Raw genomic sequence first — 22774 nt, forward strand, 5'->3', positions numbered from 1 at the left:
ATGGATTTACTGCTGGCCTGCCAGCAACAGCCCTCCAGGGCTCTTAAGCCAGTGCTGTAGATTTAAGATCTGCTACTTCCCCATCCCAACAAAGTTATTGTGACAGTAAGTGATTACAGAGGCAAGGGATCCAAAGGACAGCTTTTATTTGGTAGCTCATTCAGGGAGATAATAGATTCATTAAAGTAAATATCCTTTTTATGGAAAAAAAAATAAAATTCTTTATTTTAAAAGGCATTTCATACCTTTTCTTTGCTTTGGGGGTACTGGTGGTGGGAACTTGGACAGAGCCTGATGAAGCTCTGGCAGTTTCAAAGTTATGAAAAATCTTTATTCTATGTCCTGCCTCCCTTCCCTGCTACATTCACATCTTCCTTCTAGTGAAGTATCCTTTTCCTGGCTTCAAAACCCTGCTATTTCTGAATGGCACTGCTACAGTGACCTGTCCAGTGGGGGAAATCTGACTCAGCTTAGAGAAGCAAGAATTAAACAGCTTCTGTGCTGCTTTTGGGAGCAGAGGTCAGGCATTGGATGAGGTTAACAAGGTGGCACAGGATGAGAACTGCCCCACCAGGACACTCCCTGCCCAGGGAAGCAGCCAGGCTGCAGCTTCTGCTCCCTCCAAAGCTGGTGTAAGGCACAGCTCCTGCGCAGAGAGAGGCAAAGAGGGGACAGCAAACTGGAGGCTGCCCTGTGAGCCAGCACTGCTGGGGGAGCAGCAGCAGGAGGAGTGACTCTGTGTACCTGGGATGTCACACAGGGTGGCAGGATTTCTTTCCAGTGCTGGCACACAGGAGAAATAGAGGATGCCATGAGGTGCCTTGCTCCTGCTCCATGTCCTGCCTGGGCACAGCCAGCTCCATCACTGACACATTCCTGCAGGGCTGCTGCACCCTGCAGAACTCCATCCACGCAGGCAGAATTTTCAGACATCCAAGACTTCAGCCACCCCTTTTTAATGCCATTAGTGATGCAGCAACATGTATTTATATTTACATATAAATACAAAAATGGTCAGATACCACATTTTAAAGCGTAATTTACAATCTGAAACTGCTTACACTTTCATGACTAGGCTTGGGTTTTTCTCATTTACATTCATCATTTAATTCCACTGGAATTTGATTTTTAAGAAAGCCCAACATATCTTAATTACCATAAAAAGATCCATACACATTTTACTTAAAAATAGCTTCTGTAAGAGGAAATCTACCAAAAATAACACGAAATATATTATTATGCATACATTTTCTTTTTTTGTAAAGTACAAACAAGAATCTGATCTCTTCTGGGTATTGCCTGATCTAATATGGCTATAGGTTCTATTTATTGTGTTTGTTTTTCAAAGTAAAGGGAAAGACAGAAGAAATGTAAGAGCAGAAACCAAACTAAAACCATATTCTTTCCAAAGACACAGATGATCAGAGAAAGAACACTGTGAAAACCAATAAATGACAACAGGTACAAAGAAACACCATCCAAGCACTATGCAGTGTTTTGTCTGAGCATGTGCCGCAATGACCTTGTAACAGTTATTAAAAACAACAAATAAAAAATGCTACTGGCAGAAAAAGCTGTCAAGCAAAACACTGAAAAATTGGTACCATTTCCTAACAAGTAAGTGCAGAACTGATGGTATTTCATGTGTCTTCCCCCACGTATGCAGACCTCTTTCTTGCTCTCTGTGCCCGCAGGACTGATCATCGCCACTCTGGCGGTTTGCTGGATGCCAAACCAGGTCAGGAGGATCATGGCAGCCGCCAAACCCAAGCAGGACTGGACCTACCCCTACTTCAAAGCCTACGTCACCCTCCTTCCCATCGCCGACATCTTCTTCTACCTCAGCTCCGTGGTGAACCCGCTGCTGTACAACATCTCCTCGCAGCAGTTCCGCAGCGTGTTCCTGCAGGTGCTGTGCTGCCGCCTCACGCTGCAGCACGCCAACAGGGAGAGGTTCCTCAGGGCCAACCAGAGCTCTGGGGCGCGGAGCAGCCGCTCCCTGCGCCCCCTGCTCTTCACGTCCTCCAGGCAAGGCTCTTCCACCAAGGGCAACGCCAAAGTTTTCCTGAGCACCTTCCAGAAGGAGCCCACGCCCGGCTGCAGCCCACAGGAGACGGGTTCTGCACCCTCAGATCCCAGTCTGGAAGCGACGCCCCTCGAGAGCGGCTCAGAGCCCGGTCAGGGCGCACAGAACGGCCTCTGTGAACATCAAGTGTGACCTCATAAGGCAAAGTTGCTGCTTAGCAATGAGCTTAAAAAGATGGAAATTGAAATGACCCAGGAAAGAGACAACATGGCAAAAGGAATAACACAGATGGATTTGTTTCCAGTTATGCAAAAGGAACAGGAGTTCTGTGTCCTGCTGGGATTTTTAAGTGCACACTGGAAATTCAATCTGCTAAATGAACTCATTAGCTGACAAAAATATCAGCCCCTCTTCTCCACAAAACCACTGAACTTCCCTTGCTCTTGACAGGGATTTGGAAACAAACAGAAAATAATTGCAGCGTCTTTGAAGAAAGAAGGATGCAGAACAAATTGCGTCAGGGAGAAAAAACAAACCAAACAAACCAACTTGCTTGAAGTTTAGCAGTACAAAAACAACAGAGCCAATTTAGGGAGCAGAAGAGTGGTCATCATGTGTGCCCTGGGCACCGCAGCAGAATTGCCCCTCTTCTTGGGGCGGGGTCCATTGCAGAGGGGAGTGTTGCAGCAGCTGATGCAGACGGAGTTGACCTTGCCAGGGGAGCAGAAGGACTGGTAGCCGGCGGAGGCGATCAGGCACGCGGCCGAGGAGGCGCAGGACTTGCGGTACATGATCCCTGCGACACACAACAAGGGTTACTCCGTTTGAGGGGAACACCTCACAGCAGGATTCCTGCTCAAAAGCAGCTGCAAAGCCAGCTCTCAGTGCCCCAAAGCACTGCTGGTGCTCAGGACAGACACCCCAGCAGTGACAGGACAAACAGCCCTGCGCTGCCGGAGCACCGCGGTCGCTCCGCCTGGGATTTCTCTGTACTTCGATCCTGGTTGGAACCAAAAATATGACAGACTTAATTTGCATAATGTATATCAAATGGTGCATTTTATAGCTGGAATTCTTCATCTTTCAGAATAAACTGTTTGAATAGCTATAACTGAAATGCAATTAGTGAGAAAATTAGTTTTGTTTCTATTGCTGAACATGTCTGAGTTAAGGTGTCTAAGTAATTACAGCTTTCTATGCTCTTCATTTGTCTTTTGAGAATTTTTTTTCCTTTTCTCATTCCTTTGCCACACACAGACAGGTAACTAGGAGTAAAAGGAGATGATTATCAGCAAAACTTTCATCCTCCTCCCTCCCCTTTTAAATTTTTTTTGAAGAAGAATTAGAAGTACTTTTCCAGGTAATCTCAGTTCTTGCTTATCTTTGAAGTTTAATACCCTCAATAACAAAAATTTCCATTTCTATAGAAGCATCTTTCTTGAGTTGAAAGTCTTCCCTTTTTGAATGGAATTTAAGGTAATTTTAATTAATAAGCTAATTTATAATTTCTCAGATAGTTTTTAACTGAAAAAAGTACATTCTAATGCATATATTTTAGCTGCTATTTTAACATGGTTTACGAAGGGTGTAAAATACACAGTTGTATTTTCTTTTGTCACAGTGGAAAATGGTTATGGGCAGTTCCCCACCTCATTACTCCAAAAATTTCCTGCAAGTGATACAGTAGAAATTTTGTCTTAGAAAAACATAGACATAATAGAAATAGATTTGAATATGGGATTTTCAAAACGTTTTTAGTTTTTTCCTCCTGAAAAGCAAGGGAACATGATTCCCTTGGAGAATGGTGCCTTTACATCCTGTGGCATGGTCCCAAAATGTCTTTAAATGCACAGTGACTGCAGATATTTGTTCAGTCCCCAGAGACTTAATAACCACTACAGCACCTCCACGGTCCAGGAGAAACCTCTGTAATTTGGCATCAGCCACTGCACCTCTGAGTGCTGAGAGTAGCAGCAGAACACCCTTTCTTTGGGCTGTGCTCAGGAAGAAGGATTTCCTGTCTTCAGAGACTTTTAATTAAAGCAATTCTTTTATACTGTCACAACACTGCTGCCATCCCAACAATGCAGGGGTTTCCTTGTTTTGTGCTCTCCCTCTGCAAATCTCAACTCTGAAATGTGTTTTTAGGCTATCTATCTCATTGAACTTATGAAGAGAAGCCCTCAAGTGAGTGTTAAATCTTCCTCTGTCTCCAGTGAGCTTCAATCAATCAACACAGCAGGTAGAGCCTTTTCTCAAGAAGGAAGAGGAGCTGTGGGCTGTTCTCCCTGTAACAGCAAAGGCACACAGATCAAGCAATGCAATCTTTATTACTACAGTTTGCAAGAAGAAGGGAGTTCTGTCTGCTGACAAACCACTGCTGTCAAGGAGCCTCAGTGGTGCTGCCACTGATCTCCTTTACAATACCAAAATCTCAGCTGATGTTCCCCAAAAAGACCTGGTGCTTTGGCCATATTCCTCCTGCAGCCTTCCCAGAGCAGAGGCAGATATGACCCTTCCCATGGCTACAATTAATGTTTTTCCTTCCCCTTCCCTCTTGAGAAAGGACTCTTGTATTCAGTTAAACCAAGCACAATGACTGTTCTCCATTCCCTGATCCCACATCTCCCCATCACAGATTATGTCCCTGAGCAACAAACACCCACCAAACTCAGCCATTCCTCAGTCTTCCATATGAACAGCAGTGAATTTAACTTTCCCCTCAAAGACCAAGCCTCTAAAAAGCTTTTGACCCTGGCATGTTTCTTATTCCCATCATTTTATAGATCACTCTCTTCCTGCTGTTTCCTTTTCACAGTTTCCTGCAAAGCTCTGTTCACAACTTGAATGAGTGATTTATTAGTTTGGATAATTTATAGTCTGGAAATATCACACTTTGCACTCCTCCCATAGATTAGGAGGCTGGAATTGTTCACTGCTCTGAACAATTAGATGATGCCCTCTGAGGCATGGTTTTCACCAGAAAACTCTAGGAAACCCTCCTACAAAAAAATCAAAGTCCTGCAGCTTAACTCCATGTGTTTACAACAGATCTGTTCTCCAGGATCAATCCCATAGAACAATCCTGAGCTTCTTTTAAAGTCAAAACACAATATTCCTGCACAGACTGAAATTTTACTACTCAAAGTCTCATGAACAGATGGACCATGTTCACACCTAAATAGGGAGAATAATCTGACTAGCAGCAAAATCCCCTTGTAACGCTTCTCCAGTGGCTTTTCAGTAAATGCCTTACAATAGGAAATTTCACACCCAAATGATTGTTTATTCCCATTCCCTGTTCTAGTAATCTAAATTTTAGAAAGATTTTTTTACTTTAAAAACTCAGCACTTCCATGAGGTTTTTAACAGCTCCTTTGCTAACAACATGCCCTTCACATCCAAGATTTTTCCTGTGAGTACTGATAGAGTCTCTTGATCTCACAAACCAGCTGCTATCACACTGAGTGCTTTTTACAAAGCATCAGGTATGAAGCAAGCTTGCTCAGCATGGAAAGGCTGTGCTCTCTCTCTCTCTCTCTGGTTCTGCAGTATCTTGACAGGAAGACACAATGCAAACAGGCACAGAAATTGGTGGAAAAAGAGGGAATGTTAGCACTGCAGGTGTGACATTTTTAAAACACTTGTGCTGTGACTTCACTTACTCCTAAACCTTGTTCCTATCATAATTCTGGTAGGAAATACATGAGTACAACTGACTTTCATGATCTGATGGCAGGGACACCATCTCCTCACTCCAGCAAACAGGTTCATGGGTCCCAGGAACTCCAGCTCACCCCGAGCTCAGCCAGGACAGCAGCCTCCTCTCTGAGTTACACCCTGAGAGCTCTCCTCAAATTCCTCCCTTGCAGCATTGCTGAGCCAGTTCCAAATGATCCCCAAGATCTCCCTGAATCATTTGCCACCAGCAGGCTGAACTGCAGACAGATCTTCAAAGTGGTTATCTGCCTCACAAGACTCATAGCACAGACATAACTGCTAATTACTGGGTATTCTTGCCTGAGCAATCAGCCCCATGCATTCATTAACATATCACCCAGAAAAATAATTGCAAACCTTTCTGGAAGCTTTTCTTCTCCCTCAGATTGTTCTGAGTCACTGGCTAAGCAAGGAGATTTCACTTTTTACACTCTGCTTTTACTGGGATGGGGTCATTCCCAGCTACCCACTCCCAACAATTGACACCAGTGATCAATTAGCATATTTACAGCTACTCAATTAGTGTATTTATTGCCCAATTATTTGATGGATGTAGTTTGTAACTTGTACTTTTTCAGGGATTCAGCAGACCCCCAACAACAGTTTAGGTATTATAAGGATGTTTTACTGTGAAGGAGCTATTACTGACCAACAGATTTTCCATTATTTTGGCTTCAAGGCTTGTGGGATGCAGATCAAGAAATTTCAAGAAAAGAGGGGAGTGCACAGAGCTAGAACAGCTGTGTGATAATGTGCTTATATCCCACACCCTTTCCTGTCACATATACCTGCAACAGCCATGTTTGTTTTCAGGGTTTTTTTAAAGTAAATTTTGTCTCAAATCTGGCATTGAAAATTTATTTCTAGACTAAGCAACTTGCCCACGGTTACACCTCTCTCTGCTCCACAAATCATCACATATTTAGACAGTGTCAAGGCCCAAACTAATATTTCTGCCTTATTCCTTGCAATGAAGGGATGGGTGTAAATCTTTAGGCTTTTCTACAGTTCCTGCTTGCAATATTTATTTTCTCAGCTGGATCCAGTCTAGTCCTGTGCATCTGCACCCTGGACACTTGTCCACACACAAGTGCATTCTGTCTTGATTTTAACAAACAATTTGAGCAATAATTTATTCCAATCCAAAAGGGAGTGTTCTTTCCTCTATCCTGTCTGCACAGCCCAGTGCATTTCCCTTGAATAACAGCTTAACTTGTTACTAGGATAACCAAAAAAGGTGACATCACACCTACTTCTTACACTGGCTTTATGCAGAAGGCACCAGAAGATCCAAGGTTTTTGTCTTACTGATTGAAAAGAACCTTATTAGACACTTCTGATTCTTCTGTTGTAGGAGGTGCAGACAAAAAAGATGCTGTGTAAGCATGACTCTCCAACTTTTCAGAGCCAAGCACAATCCAAGCATTGTGCAACTTCAGTTTGCACCTGTACTCTCAGGAGTGTCCTTCAGCAAAATGCACAGAGCCAAAACAGGCAGCCAGGGTATCACCTCCGAGATCAGTGAGCTAATTTCCAAAAAAGTCACCTTCCCACTCCTGTGATGACCCAGCTACTCTGAAACTGCTTTCTGCAAAGTCACAGCTCAGCAGGAAATCACAGCCCTGCCCTTCACCCCAGGACCTGATGGCCACAAACCCCTCCTCTCTAAGCTTGCCTCAGTCAAGTGGACAGTGTCACTTTGCCCAACACTGAGCTTCCCAAGCCAGATGTTCTCTGATCTTGTGGGCTGTCACTGACACTCCGCTTGTTTTTCTACACCATTTTATTTGTATATTTTATATGCATATAACCAATTTCACAGGCACAGGTGTGAAAGTCAGTCTTGTGCAGCTCATTCCACAAACAGCGTTTTAGCAAAATCCCCTGCATGTGCTCTGAGCAAAGCTGCCTCATGAATCTTCTGGAGCTTAGAAAGAAGTCTGTGTCCAACTAGGGCCCAGCACTGAAGCATCCTTGAGCCTTTTCAAGGCTGCACCAGGTGCTGGAAGTGAAAAAACAGCAGTAGAAGAGTTTTGTATCTTAAAGTAGCTGAGAAAGCCAGCAGGTAATCAAGGCAAGTTTGAGGTGTACATTTACAATTTTGACAGAACCTCCACTCAACTCTTTTAGATGGGGTGTTTAAATCTTGCCCATCTCTTCTAAGCAAAAGCTGGGAAATTGGCCAGCAGTGGATAGTTCACAGTGTAGCACACAGATCTCAGGAGGAGCCCCAGGCTTGTCCCAGCTCTTGCATTAGCATGAATTGCACAGGATCTGTTTGGGTGTTCTCTCAATGTTGTTGCTCATAGGGAAAAGTTGATGACTGTGCTTATGTACCAATACATCTTTCTTTGAATATCCTGCATAGTTCCAGCTGTCTTATTTCACCAGAATTTTCAATTTTCTGCTCTTGGTGAATCTGCAAGTTTTCCCTCTCATTGTGCATAGACTTGATGTGTGCTCTGCCTAGCCACACTGGCTTTATGATTTCATTCATAAATTTCATTCTGTATTTTTTTCCCTAAACTTTCACTAGCTTGCCCTGTACTCAAGCAAAATTCAGCACCCAGCAGGACTTACAAAAGCTCTTTTCTGATGTCTGCCAGGAAATAAAATGAGAATTTATACTAGTGCAAGAATAACACGTAAACAGGTGAACATCACCTTCTATGGAACATAAAATATAAATGTGATTATTTCTGCATTTTACTGTATCAGTAATGCTACAAAAATTGCATTCAGACTATACACAAATAGGTTTGCAAATTATTTGTTTTAAGTTCTGTATTAGGTTTTATGCCCATCTCTTTATGGCTTCAGTGGTTTTGCTATGATAATTATCAGTTCCTCAGCTTGTACCTGTTCATATACACAAAACAGTGACAGACTCCAGGGGTCCTATTGTGATTTGCTGTTTTCTAGAGAGAGTGATTATAAATATTTTATCTAATAAGGTCCTAAATATCATAGAAGGTGACTGAATATTGAAGAGCAATCAATCATTCTTTTGAAGTTGTTCTTCCTCAACAATTGCAGTTTTACTCAGATCATGTTTTTATTGGTTTAAAGTATGAATTAAGCTCAACACACAGACTTTCAGCTATGGCTAGAAATTTATTGTTACAAAAAACCCTCCCAAAAACCCCAAACAATTTGAGCAAGTGTAAAATATGACAATATCCACCTCCTCTAAGTTTTACTTCACAAAAATTCTTATCCTTGTGTACTCCAGAGAGAAAGTTGACAAGTGGTTTAAATAATTTGCACCTTGCTAGAATTGTATCACAAGATTTTCTAATTACCTTGTAAACAGCTACTTAAATACTGTGAGATACCATGGTCGATGTTTTCCAGACCAAAAAGACCCCCCAAGGCACTAAAAGTATGTGACTTGAAATCTATTGCAAAGCTATGCACACACTTCCTGATTTTTAATCTTGTGTTTTAGGACTGCAGCTATTTCATCCTGGTCCTCCCTTTAATGCATTCTATAGACAAGATAAAAGCATATTCATGCCTTTAGGTTCTTAGGGAGTATACAATTCTATTAAAAATAAAACAAACCCAGCCCACTCTGCCCCCCCTGCAAAATGAAAATAAATCACCTTGTTCACTTAGCATATTGTCATCGTGATTTTGTATGAAAACCTAATATCATCACAAACCCTCCATACATTTGGCACTTTTAAAAAGTTGCACATTTTTTCAGAAACTAACAGGAAGCTTTTGACAATGAAAGTCTGGCCTCATCACTCTCCTTCTGACCCTGACATGGCACCTTGCAGAAATTAAGTCAGCTCAGGAGAAAACTGGACAATTGTCAACTGACAGAGGACAAGGGTTTAGATTACCCTGATATCTTTTTGTAAGTTGTGCCTTCTAATTCTGGTGCTTGAAATGTGACTCAAAATGGTGTTGTTAACAACAACAACAAAAAAATTACAAAAAAGTCTTTGTCACTGCTTGCAAAGCTGAAGCATGGCATTGAAATGCTTAAAAATGCATAGGCTGGGAAAGTGAAGTACAACTGCTAATGGTGGTGTTATCAAATATTTTTTAAAGCCACAGGAGGCTACAAATGAGAGATCAAAGCTCAGCTTTCACCTGCATATCTAATAATTCTTTGGTTTCCTACTGTTCTCATTCATTTCCCTGCTCACCACTGTGGATGTAGTCAAGCACTACAACACACAATCTTCCCAACAAAGCCTCCCATCCTCTCCTACCTGACACAAAGGAATCAAGATCTAAATCATACTTCATCTTGTAGAGAGAGAGGTGAACTTGGACTCAATTTTCAGAATTCTGTATGAGGATTTTTCTTGACAACCCTTACATTCTGAGCTGAAGGGAAGCCTTTCACCTTTACAAATGTTAAAATGCTACATCCTTGCAAAAAGTCACAGAAATAATTTTACACATGAATAGTCTTGCTGCATCCCTAATTGATGTCCTTACCAATTTCAGTGGCATGGCTCAGATGTTGGCACTTGCATGCCAGAACTTTGGAAATTCATTCTGCTCTTAAATCTTTAGCTATTTTCATGGTCAGAGTTTTACAGCCTGTTCAACTTAATAGTAGGATTTTCCTGGGTTTTATATGGCTTTTTCCAGTTTCAAAGACTTACTGGTAAATTGGCAAAGTCCAGTTTTGTCAAGCTTCCCAAAAAAACCCATCCAGACTACAAAGGAAAAATGGAAATGAAAACTGTTTGGATTAATTAAAGCTTCTTGCCAATGATTTGATAAGGTCACTGGGAGCTAAGAGGAGTGACAGGGTCAGGCTTCAAAAGGGTTTGGAAACACAAACTCATTTGTGTGTGAAATGCAATAGGAAACTCTCAGGGGAGGTTTAAGAGACACCAGGCTGTGGGCACTGTATCATCACAAAATTCATTTGTGTATCTTTCATAGGAGCCTGAGAAATAGAATAACATAAAAAGCTATTGTCCACATCCTGTGAAAGATGGAACTCGCTGGACCAGATACCCCATCTTCCTTAACATAATGCAGCCTTCATCACTCTGCACTTGGATCTTTGTCATGACTTTCAAATCATAAACTGCTTGAACTGTTAACTCCACTGCTGCTTTTCTTTATTGAAAGGCAGTCAGAGCAGCAGCTGCTGAACAGTCTCATAATTTCTCCTTAGCTGACACACTCAAGTCAGTGCATTCCATAAGTGGCTGGAAGTTTTCTGAGAAACCCAAAGATTGGAAAAAATTACAAGTGAGGAAATGGCTTTGACATTTGAGAAAAAGTGTTTCTGAATGGAAATGTATCCACAGATCCAAGTGTTCAGCATAGAGTGCAAATTAACAATGTCCATTGCAAGTCTTTTATTCAATATCAAAAGTGAACTGTGTTTCCAATATTGACATTATGTCTTCATTTTGCTGGCACCTGGTAGCACAATATGTGATGTTACAGGTACCAACTGTCCCATGCAAAATTTTTATTTATCTTTTAAAATTGTCAATAAAGATTTAATATATCGTGCTTTGCTTTGAGTAAAAAACAAAAAAAGGCCCCCCAAACACCACAAATTCTCTTGAGTAATGTTGATATCCTTTGGCCAAAAAAGTGTAGAGGAAAAAAAAATAAAAATCCACCACCAATTTAGTGGTTGTTTCTAAATGGATGCTGGGGAGGCAACAACTTCCTATAAAGCTTTAATGCCTACAGTAATTCTGGCAACATTAAACTTTGTTTGCTGTTTTAATCACTTTGTCAATAAAAGTGATTAAAACAGCAAAGAGCATAATTTCCCCTTGATATAAATCCTTGATAATTTCTCCTTGATTTGCAATTAATATTAGTACTAATGGATTCTATACATGAACACAGACAAAAGCATGTGGTTCTGTAATCCTTGCACACATGAACAACTCAGTCATGGCAAAACCAAGTAATAACCACAGGTAAAGAATTCACCACAGCCCAACTCATCATACAACACAGCCACTGATAAAACAAATGATGGGAAAACCAGTACTGGAAAGAGTGCAAAGAACTAGATAAAGTTCTAATTCAACACTGAGATGCTGATCTTGCTCGTGGTGTTTCCATGCACTGCTTTTAAGCACACAATCACAGCAATTTCTTTAACTACACTGCAGACTTGTATACCAATTAAATACATTAAAAGGACCATAAACAAACAAATAAGCAAAATTTCTTATTGCAGATTAATACAATAATCTGATTGCTTCCCAATTTGCCTACAAAAGGAAAAATCCTTGATATTTTCAGGTATTGGCATTGCTACAGTGAGTAATTTTTTTCTCCTTGCAAAAGTTAGTAAAAGTATATTCACAATTAGATTAGAACAGAAGGTGTATTGTTCAAAACATGCTCGTGGGCAGGTTTGCTTGCAGAGAGTTCCAAGAAATTGAGACTGGCTACCTCTCTGGGCTGGCTGTCTCATCCCTCCTGCTTTATCCCTCACTGATGTATTCACATGGCAAGTTTCATTTTGCCCTAAGTAGGTTTTAGATCAGCCTTTATGCTCAGATAACTCTTCCCCTCAGTAAAAGGCAAGACTATCATTACCAGTATGTTTTCTGTGATATATAATATATATAAAAGCATATACACACTGTATACTCATCTATCTATCACCAAGATGTTTCACTTGATCCCAATATACTGTGGGATTTCTTTGTTGCTACATATATTCTAAAAATGAAGGAGCACTGACATGTCTAATTTAAAAGTCCATAGAGTGGAAAGAGAGAAGCAAGTGGGAGCAGGGAATCCACCATGGGTATTTCCACAAGGTATCTGCAAGTAGAATTATGGTAAAAACTTTGATCCTTTGTCAAACATTCGGTTTACACAGTTTTCAAACACCTGCTTATCCAGTTGAAGAATGCATTAGAAACTTATCCTTTACATTAATTTCTGTGGGATAAAAAATTTTGTGGTACAGTCTTAAATGCCACTTTCCATTCTCATCACTCCTCCCTCTAAAAGAAGGCTTTTTCTTTTCTTTTTAACAAATTAATTAGTAAGATTCTTTATCACAGGGAAAATACTGTCTTGTCCTGTATCTCCCACTGGAACAGAATTCTAACAATCATTAAACTTTTTCTGGCAAAATTTTTAAATACAACTCAGCCTTAAGAGAGAAAAATATTTTGCTATTTGCTGCTCAATTCTCAGCTGTCCAAAGGAGCAGATGTCCACCTGATACAACAAAGAGCTGAGATCAGATGCCTGATGATCCAATTCAAAATAGAAGTTACTGACACCTGCTTTCTTAGCTGCTCCCATCAGAGGCTGCCACAGGAACAGCCACTTTTTAAGCTCTGGGTTAGGAACAAGCCTGAGCTGCTGCTATTTCTCACCTGAAGCTGCTTCTCCAGGAGCTGAGACAATGTTCTGAGAGAGCCCAGTGACATCTGAAGCCCTGAATTTCGGGAAGCTGAGGAGGAGTTGAGTGTGAACAGGCGTAAGGAACTTTGTGCAAGGGAAGTGGGAAGAGCAGCCCAGGGCTCTCATTTGCCACCCTCCAGGACAGGGAGTTTAACACAGAAATGCAGCTGAGCCACAGAGCTGCCGTGGCAGCATCCCAGTGTTGAATGAGAACTTTATCTGTCTTTATCCTGAGCACAACAAACATTGCTGGAAGAGCCCCTGGCCACAGGCTGGGGCTGCCCTGCAGGCAAGCACAGAATTATGCCCAGCACAGAGCCTGAGCCAGCAGCCCCTGACAGCAAAACTCCCAAACTGGTGCCTCCTGCAGGGCAGGGGTGGCTCCCCCAGAGGGATGCTCAACACTCCCACCACGAGCTTTGTCTCAGAACACTGGGCTTGACTTTTAAATAAAGTTTGAGATAACTTGCTGCACTTTGCTCACTGACACAGCTACTTCTATTGACAAAAACGGGTTAACCTACAAAAATTGCACTCCTTTGACTGCATTTATTGAGGAGGAAAGAACTCTAATTAGGAGATTGTGCTGTCAAATGAATGCAAAATTTCCATCTTTCACTTTCTGGGTTAAAAGCTCAAACTCGAGTCTATTATAAATTAAAATCAATACTTGAAACATTTGAGCTTTTAGTAATAAGCAACAACCAAAAGAATCAGGTTATGAAATATACTGGTAGAAGTAAAATGAATTATTAAATAAAACTTGAGAGAGTAAGGCATTTATATTGCACACATTTAAATATCAATTAGGAATAAAACCAATAAAGGATGATGAACTGAATCATCTCTGTTTTACAACCAACCCTCTCTAAAATTGACTGAGGGTAACAGAAACTAAGCTTGCAATGTAAATTTCATTCAATTTGAAATAGGTTAGAATTTTAATTTATTAACTGGCTGAAATTTACAATCTCTGAACTTAAAATTAATAAGAAATGCATTTATAGAAGTAAATACAATAAAACAGTGGCACCTGCTATGCAGAGCATGTTAATAACCTCCTAAAGAAAAAAAAACAAACAGGGATCTACTCAGAAAAAAACATAAAATTGCACAGAAAAAAACCCACCAAGCAATTTAAGAGCTGCTTATTTACTGTACTGCAATTTCTTCACAGGAATAATGGCGAGTTATGCATCCATGAAAAGTGTTCAAATCTGACTTTTTTGTCTGTGTCTGCTACCACATCTAGAGCCCTCCAAATCACCACAACATCCTGTCTAACCTCATGAAAGTGCTACAGAAGCTGTGGTGTGGAGATAGCAAAGCCTTCAAGCAGTCATTTAGAGATACTCAAGATTTTAAAGGTACCTTGCAAGCTGTAACTACCACACACCCTCACCCCCCTTTTCAAGTAAACTTGAGATAAAATACTCCAGTAAAAAAATAACTTAAGAGAGACTAATCTTCCTTTAAACAGCTTAAAACCAGTTTTTTCCCCTACACTGGACAGGTTCTAAGTACTTCACAGCAGTGGATGGTGTTACCCAGGATGAAAGTGTGTCAGCAGTTCAGCTATTTTTGACATGTAACAACAATTATTGTTTATCCAGGGCTGATTACACAGTGGCCTGAGATCAGCAGCACAGGCTGACTGAGGAGGAAGAGGAGTTTGCTCAGCCCAAGGGGCGTTGCTGCTGCTGCTGCTGCTCAGGATGGAGGCTGCACACGCTGGCACCCAGAGGATTCCGGCTGCTCCTGGAGGACTTGCTGGGAGAGGACAGGCTGTGCCTTGGGCTGCATGAACAGCAAAACCCCAAAGCTGTGAGATGGGCAATCCCAGGGAGCAGCATTCCCTTCAGTCAGGGTTCTGAAGCCCCAAATTCCCTTTTCCTCCCCAGGCTTGGCACAGGGGGCACGTCCAGGCTGGGGCTGCTCCTTGTCCATTCCAATTCCTGACACCCTCTCAGCTGCCTGCAGCTCCACGAGCTCCAGCTCCCTCCCTGCCATCTCTCCCAGAGTCCCCAGCAGAGTTCCTGTCTCCTGCTCACATAGAAAAGCTACAGAGCAGCACAGCAGTGTAAGACCTGCCAGTTCTCTCTAAATCTCAAATGCCTTCCACGGTGCTGAACCAAACCCAGCCTTTTATAAAACAGCTCAATAGGCAATAGAGGCAAGGTGCAGAATCACAGCTGATTCCCTCTTGCACACATTGCTGTCCTAATGTGTTAACTTAAATATTAATTGCAGTAAGGGAAAAAAAAATTAAAAATTTGTATGGCAAATCCATTTGTGCCCTTCTCTTCCCCCCCCAAAACCCCTCCCCCCCTTTTTTAAAAAAACCCTTCTCCCTTTTGCTTGATGGTTTCCTTAATGGATGAAAGCAAAGATCACCACACTTTCCATCTCTTAAGATGAATCTTCAGAGTATATAAATTGCTTGAGTAAATAAAAGAAAGGAGGGAATTACTAATTTAATGCTCTTCTATCTCTTGGGGAAAAAGCCCATGTAATTAACTGTAATGAGATTAAATTAACTTCTTGTTATTAATTTCCCAGTGCTGGGAAACTATATCAGAGACCCATAAGGGCTGTGTCTTAACCAGCTTTATCAACATTTGGCTTGCATCCTTCAGTTTTTACATCCTTCAGTTTTAAAGGAAAATGTTTAACTTCATTGAGTTGCAAAGCCACTCAGAAGTATAAGACATTGAATCCAGTCCCTTCAGGTAGGAGCACGAGATTCATATGAAGCTGAACACCATGAATGGGTGGAGCCAAAAGCAACAAATGCTACCTAAAGCAGATAAATAGAAGAATAATGATTAAATTCTTACCAAAACTTTTTTCCATTACTTCTTTCTGACACATATCTTGAACGTTCACTGTACAGTTCACAATGAACTCTGGAGAGGAGCAGTCATTGTTTAGCTGGAATTCCTCACACTGGTAACACTGTATTTGCAAACCCGAACCTGGAACAGATAGAGATTTGTTCAAAACCACAGAACGCTTTCTTTTGGAAAGGACCTTATAGATCATCTCATTCCAAGCCCCTGCCATGGGCAGGGACACCACCTGCTAAACCGGGTGCCCCATCTAACCTGCCCTTAAATAGTATTAAAAAAAACCAAACCAAAACAAACAAAAACCAAACACCGAAGAAAACCAAACAACCAACACGTGCCAGAAACCTTCCTTATCGTTCCCCTTCCCGCATTTGGCTGTTCCTGGCTCCTCAACAGCTCAGCCAAAGTATCCCTTTGACAAATATAAAGTAAAAGGAACGCTGCCGGCTCTGCTGATGCTCCTTTCCGCGGGGCGGCCGCTCCGGCGCTGGAGACGCCGCCGCCAGGAGGCGACGGGCACCGGTACCGACACCGGCACCGACACCGGCATCGACACCGGCACAGCCCCGCAGCCGCTGCCCATCGCCCGCCCCAAGGCACAGCGCGCTGAAAGCCGCCCGCGCCCCGCAGAGCGCAACGCGGCTCACAGATACTCTCCGCCTCTTATCTGTGCCGATGGGTTTACTTAGCTACTAATTAATTACAAATGATTTAATTACTATTTTGCCATGCACAATTAAAGCGGCGGAGCATCCCTCGCCAGCCGCCTTTATCATGCAAACGAGGCGCTCCCGCGGTTCGCCAGCAGCTTCCGCCGGCACATCCCGCACCCCTCGTCCCGCGGCGGGGACCCCCGGCCCGAACCCCCCGATCTCCGCTGGGAGCGCTGCGGCGGCGGCAGCAGCGCCCGCTGGCACCGACCCCCGGCACCGCTGGCACCGACCCCCGGCACCGCTGGCACCGACCCCCGGCCCGGCATCCGCGGGCGGCATCCACCGAGAGGCACCGGGGCTGCGCCTTTCCCCGCGCTGGGGACACCGGCGGGGGCTCTGCGAGCCGCGGGCAGGACGGGGGCTCCGCCGCTCCGTTGGTTTTAGCGCCCGGCAGCAGCTCCGTCGAGGGGCTACGATGGGACGGAGGCTGCCAGCGCCAGCGCGGAGCCCTTACCTGGCGCCAGGCACAATCCCCAGAAAGTTGCAGTGAGGAGGAAGAGCCGCATCCTCCCGGAGCCGCGGCCGCCGGGCTGGCGTGCAGTCGCGAAGGGGCATCAGAAGCCGGGATGCAGCGGAGGCGCCGCGCTCTTGTGCCGCTTGCCCGCCGCCTCCGCTGCGGAGCGGCGCCCCGGGAGCCGGCGGCGGAGCCCGCCCTGCCCAGCCCCGCGCCGCGCTCCAGCCTCGCCAGAGTTGAGCGCTGAGACTGGAAGAAACTGTAGGAGAAGCGAGGGCTGGGGGGCGGCTCCCCCCTCCCTCCCCCAGCACCATGTGATGCCGGCGGAGCGGGGCGGGGATCCCCGCACCTCGCCGGGAGCGCCTCGGGCACGGGCGAAGTTCAGCGAGGGAGGAGGGAGGGGAGGGAGCCCCGCACCGCCCGCTCCGGCTCCGTCTCGCACGGCGCTGCCGCGACCCTCTGCCCGCCGGGGCTGCTCATCGCATCGCATCACAGCACATCGCATCCCCGCCCTGCTCCTCGACTCGGGCACAGAGCCCGCGCCGTGGCACCCCGGTCCCTGCGTGTCCCCGCCCGGCCGAGCCCACAGGTGGCAGCCGGAGCGCGTCCGCGGGGAGCGACGGGCCGGGCCCCCTCCAATGGACACCCCGCCGCACCCGCGGCCCCGCCATTCCCTCCTGCCAGCCCCTAAAAGGGAATTCCAGCGTAACAAAACGGGGGGGAAAGGGCGCCGGAGCGGCGGCCAGAGCCTGCAGCCTGCGCGGACACACGGCGGGATGGCCCGGAGGCGGGGGAGGCGGGATGCGGCGGCAGGAGCTGGGGATGGGATGGGATGGGATGGGATGGGATGGGATGGGATGGGATGGGATGGGATGGGATGGGATGGGATGGGATGGGATGGGATGGGGCTGGGCAGGGCCCGTGGGGAGGGAAGGGCAGGGGCAGCCCGGGGTGCTGCCCCCACATCGTCCCCCCTGGGACCGTCTCAGTGCATCGCCTCCTCTCCGGATTATTTCCCAGTGATCGTTTCACAGCTCTGCTCCAAGGAAGAGTTAATGAAGCTGAAATCGCTGTTTAACAGCCCCGTGTCACGAATTCTCCCAGCACTGCCCGCCCGTGTGCGCTGTCCCGCAGCGGGGGCGCCTCGGTGGGTACCCCCTGACCCCAGCCCAAGCTGTCACAGCATCCCCCTTCCCAAAACCCCTCAGCAGGCACTGGTAGGCAAGAGAAGTTTTATTTACCAAAGATGTTTCAATGAAAATCTCTTAAAAGTTGAAAAAGACGATGCAAGTATACGGCAGAAATGAATTAAAATATAACAAATTGCACAAAATAGTAACACTGATCATACAATATTTCAAAGATTAACAAGCATGTGCTAAAGAAACTGTAGAGTCTAGAAATACTCCAAATATATCTAGTTTACAATTGCTGTACAAAAAGCAGTTATAAATACTTCACATCTAGAAAAAATACACAGAACCTTTGAAATAGACTCTCCCTTACATATAAACAACCTTTGTAGAAAAAAAACAAGAACACCCAATACAGCCCCATACAGCCCCATCCCCCTGCTCCAAGATATGTTTGAACTAGTACTGGTTAGCACCAACATCTTAATGTGTCACAAACAGGAGTTGTTTTGTTTTTTAAAAAATAATTTTAGTGTTCAGTATTTACTTAAGACCAAACAGAGACTAGAAAAGACAACACAGCATGGTACATTTTTAATTTGATGGGAAATGAGTACAGTACAGAGGAGGTGGAAGTTGAGAAGCCACGTTGCAGTCAGAAGTCAAGGGTGGTTTATGTGGTTCTCTTCCCTACAGGACTCCTGTTTGTGTCAGCAGTGAATTGCTTTGACCCTGATCCTTCAAACAGTTATGTGCATGACTGATGAAGCCAATGCCAGCAGTATCAGGCCTTTTAATCTATTCATTTTCTTGCCATGTCAAAAGTCAAAACCCTTCTGAAATAAGACACCTGTTGTGAAGTTGTAATAACTGAAGTGCATGTTTCCCTAGAATACCTGTATGGAATTGCACTAAGAGGAAAAAATAAAATATGTTTTCTAAAAGGGAGTCCACGAGAGTTATTAAAGACAATCTGGTAGGCTCAAGTTTATGGTAATGCAGTGTTTCTACATACAGTTTTAAGACTAGGACAATTATAACTCTTTTTAAAAAAATCTACCAGCTTTTCTTGTTAATATTCACACCAATATCTTTAAGTTAGTAATCTGCCATTACAGGAGCATAGCACCAATTTAATATTTATTGCTGTCGTGTATCCCTACAAATATATTTTCCCAAGGTATTTACAACTGTACAAATATTCACAAAAGTGCAAAATTAAGACTTTATTCTGTGTATTCGTTGTGTTGGGTGTGTTGAGTCCCCTGCACCACTGTGATGCTGCCCTGTCTTATTGCTGTGTGGTGGGAGCTCAGAACACCCTGAGGTGAGCACAGCGAGCTCCAGGGGGAGTTGCCAAGCAAAGTCTCCTCTCCCTCCTCACTCCACGCTCACCTTCAGCTCCACCCCGTGCTGCAGCCTGTGGGAAGTGTCCCTAAACGTCGTTGGAGCCTTGGCTGGCACAAGAGGAGAAGCTGTCGTACAGGGAATCACTCAGGGATTCCAAGTTGTCCACATCCTGCCGACCCGAGCTGGTCAAGGAAGCTGCTTCTTTCTTTCCATTTCCTTCCTTCTGTCCTTCAACCTTGTTCAGACAGTTCTTCTCTTTTTCTAGTAAAAGTACATTATTGCTGTTAAATTTATTGAGAGACTCCAGGGAAATTTTAGGGACTCTATTCTGGGAATCTTCTTTTGTTTCTTCAGTTAGCTTCAATTTCTGTAAAAGTGAGAGAAATATTGGAAGCATATTCCTTTAAGAGTTATCCTATTGTACACCATTAATTACCATCTTTCTAAAGTTCACAGGGTTAAAGGAAATAGATTGTTAGATGCTTTAATAACTGTTATGATTAAATAGAACATTAGTGTCCATTTTAGGATAAAGAATAACATTAATGATTCTTCTAAGACAAATAGAACTCCATTTATGTAACACTCAAGTGCTATTAATGTCCTAAGCAGCAGACCCTGGCTATGCATGAGTTAAACACATCTCCAGGATCCTCACAGGAATTCAGATCTTCTCCTGCATGAATGCTTTGGGGGGTATGTTTAAACAGGTATTTGTTTAAGTAGAGTTAAAAAAAAAAAGAAAAGCGCAGAGGAGAAAACAGCATTTTCCATAAATTACGGATGCAAATGAAACTTGCTAGGGAATAGCTTCACATTTTGCATGTATAAGGCTATTGATTTCCACAAACCCAAACCCTCTCTAATAGACAAGAAGGCAACAAGACAGGAAATTGCACTGAACTGGGCCAATCCCCACAGACCAGAATCAATCAGATATTGGTCAGGACTTCTCACAGAAGTGGTGTAATTCTGTGGGAACACTGGACAATGTATTAGCACATTATATTAAAAACACACAGTAGGATTGTACCAGAGTAATTGTATCCCTTTGTTAGCTACTGGTATTTTCAATCAGAGATCTGACCAAGGAATCATTAGGGAGCTGTGTAGGGAGCAGCTCAATAAAAATGACCTGCTGTTCATATACAGAGTGTTCAAAATCTGAGTGAGTAACTAACTCCTCTTACAGATCATGTTACCAGAGATATATGGGATAGCATTTAACATTTTACAATCAACATTCAATAACCTCCTGGGCAGATAAGATTCAGGCATTCTGAGATATGCCATCAGAGTGCAAAGCCATTCCTCATTTCTGGTACTCCCATCAGATGGCAAAGACAGAATCAGTAAATTACTGTAAATCCAAGGCATCAACATTTTTGTTTAGCTAGAAAATGAGATGGCACTTTAAGCACACTGAAGATATAGCTTGGGCAGATGTGTGGATGCTCTGGGTCATTACATGTGCAGTTGTAAAGGGTCCTTAGAATTTTCTGCAGAATTCAAGCTTCAAGTCAGTGAAATGTTGTGCACGCTGTGCTGCTTCTCCTTGGAAATCTCTGGCGAGGGGAAGACAAATTGTTACATAGTTTGATTGCTTGTTTTGATGGCTACTTAGATAAAAATTGAAATGCCAGTCCGATGACTGTTTTTGCTTTGATTTTGTCACATTTCATAAGATGACAATGCATGGATTAGATTACTATTTTTGGAAAATGTTTTGAACAAACTTAAGCAAAGCAACAGGAGATCCTAAAGTCTTAGCAAATGAACATTTACTGTTTGGTGCATTAATTAATCTTGAGTCTAAAAGGTTTTAGGGAATGTTGTGTTGGATTCTAATTTTAGATGACAGTTAAAACTAATGTCTTCAATATCTGTAATTAAAATGTTTTCTGAGATAGAGGAATATAACCCTTGGTAATGGGAATGAACACAAATTTAGGACCCTACAACAGAAATTTTTCACAATTTCACCTTAAAATGCTATCCTCTTTGCCCTCAATTGAAATACTGAAAAAGCTGTTTCACTTCTCTGTAGGCCAGATGAGAATATTCTCAGCCATGGCATCAATAACACATGTTAGCACTTTCTGCTTTTCACAGTGCTAAGCCTAAAATACTTTATTATACGGCAGACTAAATGATGTTTCTTTGTCTTTAATTTTCCCACCTCACAGCTTTTCTTTAGATAAATGGAATGTGACTAGTTAGCACAGACTTGGGACTGCAGGACTCAATACTGCAGTCAGTAAGGCCTGTGATAAAAAACTCTTATTGATTCAAATGGAGCCAATTTCATCTCCTGGGCAGGAGGGGCACCTGGAGAATCTGCAGGACAGAGCAGTCTGGGTGAGGCATCACAATCAGAGGATTTTGGCTGTGCTACTGAAGGATGGATTTGCACCTCAGGACAGACTAGACTGAACTCATTGGTATATTCTGCATATATGCAGTATCAATAGTTTTTTTATACCCTTCAAGCACAACCTAGGCTACAATCCTACTTTAATCACACCCTAGTTTCTCATTTATTTTATAAAGTACATTAGAGAAACTGCAGGGAGCAAAAGTACTCTAAAAATTTTAGCAAAGACATTGAATCAAGTGAAATTGAAATGAACTGAAGCCCATCAGAGAAACCTGTTGGCAAAAGATCCTGAGTAGTGAACAGTACATCTACAATACAGCAGGGCTTAAAGGGAAAACTAATTCTAACAGTGGCAGCAAAATTTATTACCAAAACAAGAAACAATTCAGAAATAAGTTATGGGTATTTTTTTGGATAAAGAGTTGTCCTTTTTAGGTGTCCTCATGCCCAGTTACATCTTTCTGAAACAAAACCTGAAGCTTCCTTTCTTTAATGCATAGAAGAAAACTCATAAGCAAAAATAAAACTTTAAGCAGAGATATTAATGTAAGAATCTGCACAATCAACAAATCATTTTCTCTCACAATAAAACAATTATGTACATTCCTAGAGCTGAAAAGTCACTGGTCATTTCTTTAACCTTGTGTGTCAGAACAGAAATGTTAATCCAAGTTAAGAATTTTTTTCTCTAGTTACTATAAATACAGCTTGTAAAAAATTACCAAAGAGTGTTTATTTAGATTCATCCTTGAATAAATTTCTTGTTATTCATGGC

The 22774-nt window shown here is 43.1% G+C and overlaps 3 protein-coding genes across 3 annotated transcripts in view; 1 reads left to right on the forward strand and 2 right to left on the reverse strand.

Moving 5' to 3' along the window:
- GPR39 (G protein-coupled receptor 39) overlaps window positions 1-2275 on the forward strand; it is a 74695-nt gene extending 72420 nt beyond the window's left edge. Inside the window, exon 2 of the mRNA XM_066553509.1 lies at window positions 1695-2275. Coding sequence (XP_066409606.1) covers window positions 1695-2218 — 524 coding nt within the window. The 3' untranslated portion in view covers window positions 2219-2275. The remainder of the gene's footprint in view (window positions 1-1694) is intronic.
- On the reverse strand, window positions 941-17377 carry LYPD1 (LY6/PLAUR domain containing 1). Its single transcript, XM_066553510.1, has 3 exons — window positions 17140-17377; window positions 15961-16098; window positions 941-2822 (listed from the first exon to the last, which is right to left on the reverse strand). The coding sequence occupies exons 1-3, from the start codon at window positions 17189-17191 to the stop codon at window positions 2587-2589; spliced, it is 426 nt and encodes a 141-aa protein (XP_066409607.1). The 5' UTR covers window positions 17192-17377; the 3' UTR covers window positions 941-2586.
- Window positions 17378-18357: 980 nt separating this feature from the next.
- Window positions 18358-22774, reverse strand: part of NCKAP5 (NCK associated protein 5) — a 334186-nt gene continuing 329769 nt past the window's right edge. Inside the window, exon 19 of the mRNA XM_066553937.1 lies at window positions 18358-19989. Within this exon, the coding sequence (XP_066410034.1) occupies window positions 19708-19989 (282 nt within the window). The 3' untranslated portion in view covers window positions 18358-19707. The remainder of the gene's footprint in view (window positions 19990-22774) is intronic.

Source organism: Molothrus aeneus, chromosome 7 (assembly GCF_037042795.1).
Source record: "Molothrus aeneus isolate 106 chromosome 7, BPBGC_Maene_1.0, whole genome shotgun sequence".
Taxonomy (NCBI): Eukaryota; Metazoa; Chordata; class Aves; order Passeriformes; family Icteridae; genus Molothrus; species Molothrus aeneus.